Source organism: Antechinus flavipes, chromosome 4 (assembly GCF_016432865.1).
Source record: "Antechinus flavipes isolate AdamAnt ecotype Samford, QLD, Australia chromosome 4, AdamAnt_v2, whole genome shotgun sequence".
In the NCBI taxonomy this organism is placed as follows: Eukaryota; Metazoa; Chordata; class Mammalia; order Dasyuromorphia; family Dasyuridae; genus Antechinus; species Antechinus flavipes.
The window spans coordinates 387,975,537-387,982,139 of NC_067401.1; the positions used below are offsets into that span (position 1 = coordinate 387,975,537).

Genomic DNA, 6,603 nt, shown 5'->3' on the forward strand with positions numbered 1-6,603 from the left:
TAAATTGACAATACAGTCTGGGCCAGAACACAGTCTCTTTTTTTTAAAGTTCATCAGGCATAATCTCTTTTCCTGAATTTAGGGTTCTCAAATCAAACCAAAAGAAGACCTTTTTAAGGGAAGATTCTAGATATCAAAATGCAAATTCCTCTCCAACTCTCAATCTATTTCAGAATTTCAGACCTGCAATGTTTATCTTATCTGTCTCTCACATGTTTTTCTTTTTTTCTCTTAGAGAAAATCCAAGATCACTGCTTCCCGCAAACTCATGCTCAAGGTGAGTCTAAACTTGAAGCTTTCCTGGAAACTCTAAATAAATGGGAAAGAGGTAAAGATGGAATCCAGCTCTTGAGGATGAATAGAGGGCATGTATCTTACCTGGCACCATTACTCTCAGCTATGAGAAACACAATTTCTTCTTGTCCCTATATCTTGCAATCGTGCAGTTTTGCTGCCAGTCTGAGATACTCCTTTCCAAGCCCAGACGCCTTCACAGCCAATCAATCAATTAGTCCAACAGTTAACAGCCTTGACTGACATCCTCATGTGTGTAGAACCTTATTCTAGGTACTGTGATAGAATCCAGAGGAAGGAGAGATAAGATTTTCACCCTTAAGGAATTCTCAATCTGATGGGGAAAAAATAGTATCTACCTTTGGTGAGCTTCCAGCCTGATGGAAGAAACATAGTTTCTGTCCCTAAGCATCTTCCAAGATGGGGCATGGGGAGTAGTTCCTGCCTTCAAGGAGCTTCCCATCTTATAGGGGAGACATAGTCCCTTCTCATAAGTGTTCTATTTTGATTGTGGGGGAAGTAGTCTTTCTCCCTAAAGATCCCTTAGTTTAAAAGGAACAGAACATAGTCTTCCTTCAGGAAGGTCTCTACCAGATAGGGGAGACTCAGTCCCTCTTCTGAGGGAGCTTCCTATAAGCCCCAGAGGGCCATGACCAGTAGAGATGAATGTGTCTGGATAAAGTCCCTTCCATCCTACCAGAAGATGCAAAGGATGAATAGTAGATGGGGTCACTCAGAACCCAGCTTTTATATCTCCTAATGCATCAATTCACAAAGGATGGGCAGACAATTCATCCTAGGTGCCTGAGAAATGTTTTAATTATTCCCTGGGATGGAGGAGGTGCCATTGGTGGTGAGAAGCAGGATGTACATCACTCTAGAGTTCTGTGAGTCTGGAAGAGGCAGAGTTTAAAGTAGGGAACGAGAAGGGTTGAAGGAAAATGACTTGGGCACATGCATCATCCCCTTTTGTGGCCTGTTCACTCTGTCTATGTGTGCATAAGTACCTTAGAAGAACCCCTCACACACAGGCCTCCTGCAATTAATTGCACCCATTCTTTCTCGTATATGGAAATGCAGAAAGCCCAGATGATGTGCTCAGATATATCGACACAGTACCAGCTGCCTAGTGCAGCTTGTTAGGTGCCCTTCCCAGTAGATGCCAGGAGGTCTTAGGATTCCAGTCAGAATTGGGGGAGGAGACCAAGGGGAGAATGAGACTCCAGGATTTGTACTTCCCTTGACATCCCTGTGCCTGTTTAGAGCCTGATGCTGGCCAAAGCCAAGGAGTGCTGGGAACAAGAGCATGAGGAGAGGGAAGCTGAGAAGGCCAGATACCTGGCGGAAAGGATTCCTACGCTCCAAACCCGAGGCCTGTCACTCAGTGCCCTGCAGGTGAGTGAGTAGGAAGAGGACAATATAGATTTGTTCATGACAAGCATTTATTAAATGCTGACTGTGTGCAGAGCTCTGTGCTAGCCATCAGGAAAGAAGCAAAGTTTAGGTAAGACTTTACCATAAGGGAGCTTACATTGATGGGCTGAGAAGACTCCAATCTGTACAATTAAACTATATAATATGACATGATGAGACCATTGGAGGGGAACACAAACAAAGCCTAAAAGGCCTAAAAGTAACAGGAGGACATGGTGAGATTTTACTGCAAGTGAGCATCAGGGTTTGGACAAGAATTTAATAAGTGAAAAATTCAGTGAGGGCATTCCAGGTATAGGAATGAAGGCAAGAGAGAGTAGTGTACTGTATTATGTGGTCTGTGGGCAGAGAATTGTTTGGAGGGTGAATGGAAGAAAGGGAAACTATTTATTGTTCAGAACATGATGCATTTGAAATCTGCCTTACAGGGCTGTGATTTCATATTAGGTATCAAAGTCTTTTCTGCCCCCTAAAAATCTTCCCAACCTAGCCTGTTTCAAATTCCATTGGTAAAAATTCATCCCTTTGACTTAAGATTTGGGGCCTTATTAAGATCCAAATGCCTCTGGGAAGGAGCAGACTTTAAGTCTGATTAAGCCATGGTTATATTAGTATGAATAAGTTTATTTTTTTTTTTTTGAAATACATAATTTGATGGGGGAAAAAAAGGAGAAGGGAAGGCAAAGAAAAAAAAAACCCAATGAGATAAAAGGACTCAATCTGAGTTTTGCCTTGCAGAGCCAGTTGCCTAATTTTATGATTTGTCTCAATCTGTATTTCTTTCAGGACTTGTGCAGAGAGCTACATGCTAAGGTAGAGGTTGTGGATGAGGAGAGGTACGACATTGAAGCCAAATGCAACCATAACACCAGGGAGGTAAGGATTTCCATAGATTGAGGGGAATGCTGAGCTGAGAGCATGGAAGAAAGGTGTAATAAGATGAATGAGTAATTATGAAGTGCAGAACTTTAAGGTTAAAAAAATGCTTTCTTTGTTTTATATTCATTTTATGCATTAGAATATAGAAGTTCAGAGAGATGATTCATGGTCCACACACTCAGGGCACTTAAAGCTAGGACTTGATCCTGGTCCTACCTCCAAATCTGGTGTCCTTTTCACTACAACAAATTATAGGGAAGTCAAGGACTCTGTCCATAGCCAAGTGCCTCAGTTACCTACTATCCCATTCAGAAATGAGGGATCTCTGGGCTTGCTTTTTGAATAGTAGGGAACATTTGAGAAATTAGCCTTGGGCAAATCTAGCTCTGGCATTTCTTAGGGTGCAAACTGAAACAGGAAAGAAGAGCTACATCTGAAAAGAACTAGGGGAAAACAAGTTTATAAACTTTCCACCTTAGAAAGAGCATGATAATGTGAGTCCGAGGTTCTCTGCTCCTTATTATTTATATCAGTGTGCTCAAATCACTTTTCCTGATGGACCATCAGGACTAGTGAGATAAAAAAAAAGATTAAAAAAAAAAAGGACTAGTGAGATAGGTATTATTGTCTCCATTTTATTAGTATGGAACAGAATCTCAGAGAGGTTGTCATTTGCCTGTGGTCACATAGCTAAGGAAGCTGTGACATGCTGCCTGTCAAATATATAAAGTGAGGAGATTAGATGATCACCGAGGTCATGTCCAGCTCTGAATCCATGATGTACCCAGCCATATCCTAAGTTAGTCTTCATAATGGTACTTGTCTCCCTGTGGATGTTACAGCATTACTACACAGGAGGGCAGAGATGAGACATCCCACTGAAGGGCTACTCTCTTCAGGTTTACAACTCATCTGTTGGTTTGAAGTAGATAAATGGGTGGATTCTGCAAAGTATTTTATTTCTTGTTCTGGGAGGACTTGCCCAAGGATTAATGTTCATAGATTTCTATGAATCGGAATTAAAATGGGGTCAGAAGTCACATAAGTTCAACCACCACATGAGCCAAAACTTTTAACACATATAAGAAGTCATCATTTGCTTGGAGAGCTGGGGTGGAGATTCTTTTTAACTCTGCTCTTAAAGTTCTGGCATCCCCTTTAGGGGCTGAATAGTCCTTCTGAGGGTTTCCCCCTCTCAATGAACTTCTCTCTTATCCTTCTGCCAGATCAAGGACTTGAAGCTGAAAGTGCTTGATCTTCGGGGAAAGTTTAAACGTCCACCTCTGCGAAGGGTCCGTGTCTCTGCCGATGCCATGCTCCGAGCACTGTTGGGCTCAAAGCACAAGGTGTCCATGGACCTGAGGGCCAACCTCAAGTCTGTGAAGAAGGAGGACACAGAGAAGGTAGGGCCTCTTCTCTCTACAAACTCATCCTTTCACTCGCTAACAGTTACTTCTCCTTTCAGATCTCCTGTTGTACAGATAATGGACTGTCCAATTGGCTCAGACTAGAGTGTGATCATTTATTTATGTCTTTATAAAGGAGAAGGTATAGATTTATGCTAAGTGTTTGGGATGTAGGTGATCACCACATTACCATCCTGTGTTATTTATTGGCTGGAAGTGAGAGAAAGTTGTTTTTTTTTCCCTTTGAGGAATTTCTAACTCAATGGTGAAACCATAATCCTTGCCCAGAGGAAATTAAAATAGGATTAAAATAAAATATTGAAGTAAGTCCTGTTGAATGATTGGACCTAGAAGGCAGATAGTAGATTGAGAAAGATAAGAGTAAGATCTTTACTCTATCACTGGGACACTTTCATCTGAAATAAAGTGTCCTAGGGACTGAAATAAGGACAGATGGTGTAGTTGACTATCTCACAACAACCACTAAGAACCTCTTTTCCCAACATATGATGTTTCCTTCTTCCCATGGAGTCTAAATATTATCTTTACATTTGAACCTTCCTTCAATTTCAATTTTCTTCATTTTCCCTTGCAATCATAGTCTTCTTAGACTTAGAGAGAGAAGGAGAACGAGAGGGGAAACTTTGTATTTTTTGAAGGAGTTGATTTTTTTCCCCCTCTGCCTGCTTTCCATTATGGTGGACAAGCCTAAGCTGACTTCCTGACTGTCATTTCTCTTGCAACTCTGAATTATGTCTCTGCCTCACAGGAGCGACCAGTGGAAGTGGGAGACTGGAGGAAGAACGTGGAGGCCATGTCTGGCATGGAGGGCCGGAAGAAGATGTTTGATGCAGCCAAGTCTCCAACCTCCCAGTGAAAGGTACCAAAGTACCCTGACAACCCCAACCCCACCTTTACTCCAGTTCTTTGCCACTTTCCCCTTTATCCTTCATCTCTCTTGTGTAGGAGTGTGTGGGACTTGGTTTGTGATTTGGATGAGAATCATAACCAATGTTAGGATTGGGCTAGACTGGTCATGCTGAGGGCAACTTGGAAGACATCTGGCATGGAAGAAAGAATATTAGATTTGGAAGCAGAATGCATGAGATTGAATATTGGCTTCTAAGCTGTATGCCATTGGACAAGCCACATCATTTCACTAGTCTATGTTGCCTTATCTGTAAAATGAGGCTCTTGGGCTATCTGGTTTCTTAAGATCCTTCCAGTTCTAACAATGTCCACTACATATTGTAGTGAAGGAGAAGTGGGTTGAATCTGAGAGAGGAGTCTGGTTAGCTCAGGGCACTCCTTGCTCGCAAGAGAAGAACATAATGGCATGGTTCTGGAGATCAGAAATTCAGGTGATGTCACCCAATCGAGACAATGAATCCCCACTGAAATATCCTGACAGTTGTCCAGTGCTTTAAGACTTTAGCTGATGGAGGGCCCATTGCCTCCTAAAGCAACCCATTACCTTTTTGGCCTTACAAACTTTAAAATATTATATGAATGTCTATTGTTATTATTATTATTAACATAAGCATTTTTAGGTATGTTACAGTAAGTGTAGAGAAAGAAAACTTTCTAACAATTAGTATCATAGATTTAGAACTGAAATGGGCTTTATCTAGTCTAATCTTATTTTTTTCAGATAAAGAAACTGAGGTATAAAGGTAGATAAACGACTTGTCCAAAGTCACGCAGAGAATTAGCAACAGATCTGGGATCTTAAACCTAGATCCCTCACTCCAAATCCAGCATTCTTTTCAATTACATCTGCCTTCTCCAGTTCCCTCTCCCCAATCCCAGGAGTCTTTGGACATCATGAGTTCTTTGTCATGAGAGATCTTCATCTGCTGGCTGAATGATGATTTGTGGGATGAAGTTTCTTCTGTGTTCCCTCCCATCGTTTAGATTTTATGATTCTATGGAAATTAGTTTGTTCTTCCCCGAGTATACATCAACTGCCTGAGAAAACCAACCTGTAAATAAAAGTGTGCTATGTATAATTCACAAACAACTGGAACTGACTATGTTCTATTTCTTTTTCTTTACAGGGTGCTTTCACAGGCTTTGTAGGATCTCCTTGTCACCCATAACTCTTCATCTCATCCTCTGCTCTATTCACCTTCCTCATCCTTTCCAATCCATCCAATTCCCCATGGTTTATGCTTGGATCTGTAACCTGAATCGGTGAAGGGGCACTTCAGCCTTATCACACTCCTAATACTCTCAATTCTTCAACAAAGCCAGATCTTATCACAGCCCTGCTCCAGAACTGGGAACTCAATAAATACCAAAGAGAGGAAAATGGAAATATCCCAGGAGTAAGGAAATAAAAACCATTAGTCCAGACCATACTCAACTAAGTGGATCTCCCTAGCTCATTTTTAGGCACTGAGGCACCCTGAGTTCTTTTCCCCTCACTCTTTTCTGTCCTCAGGCCCTAGAGCACTCACCTTGCCACTAAAAGTTGATCTGGATCCTCCAACCCTTTTCCACAGTCTTCCCCTTTCCCTTCTTTTATGTATATGATGTGTGGCCTGAGTGAGTTGTGTGCTGTCCATTAAATGTTGACATTTCCTGGTCA

The 6,603-nt window shown here is 41.6% G+C and overlaps 1 protein-coding gene across 1 annotated transcript; it reads left to right on the plus strand.

The window, feature by feature from the left end:
- Positions 1-165: 165 nt before the first annotated feature.
- TNNI1 (troponin I1, slow skeletal type) lies at positions 166-6,603 on the plus strand. The gene is made up of 6 exons (XM_051998667.1): positions 166-277; positions 1,558-1,689; positions 2,515-2,604; positions 3,834-4,010; positions 4,783-4,893; positions 6,071-6,603. The coding sequence occupies exons 1-5, from the start codon at positions 269-271 to the stop codon at positions 4,888-4,890; spliced, it is 516 nt and encodes a 171-aa protein (XP_051854627.1). The 5' UTR covers positions 166-268; the 3' UTR covers positions 4,891-4,893; positions 6,071-6,603.

Bases quoted from the DNA above. Each gene is read 5' to 3' on its own strand.
- TNNI1 (XM_051998667.1), top strand. The intron at 2,605-3,833 runs GTAAGGATTTCC...TCCTTCTGCCAG, and splicing joins GCAACCATAACACCAGGGAG to ATCAAGGACTTGAAGCTGAA. The intron at 4,011-4,782 runs GTAGGGCCTCTT...TCTGCCTCACAG, and splicing joins AGAAGGAGGACACAGAGAAG to GAGCGACCAGTGGAAGTGGG.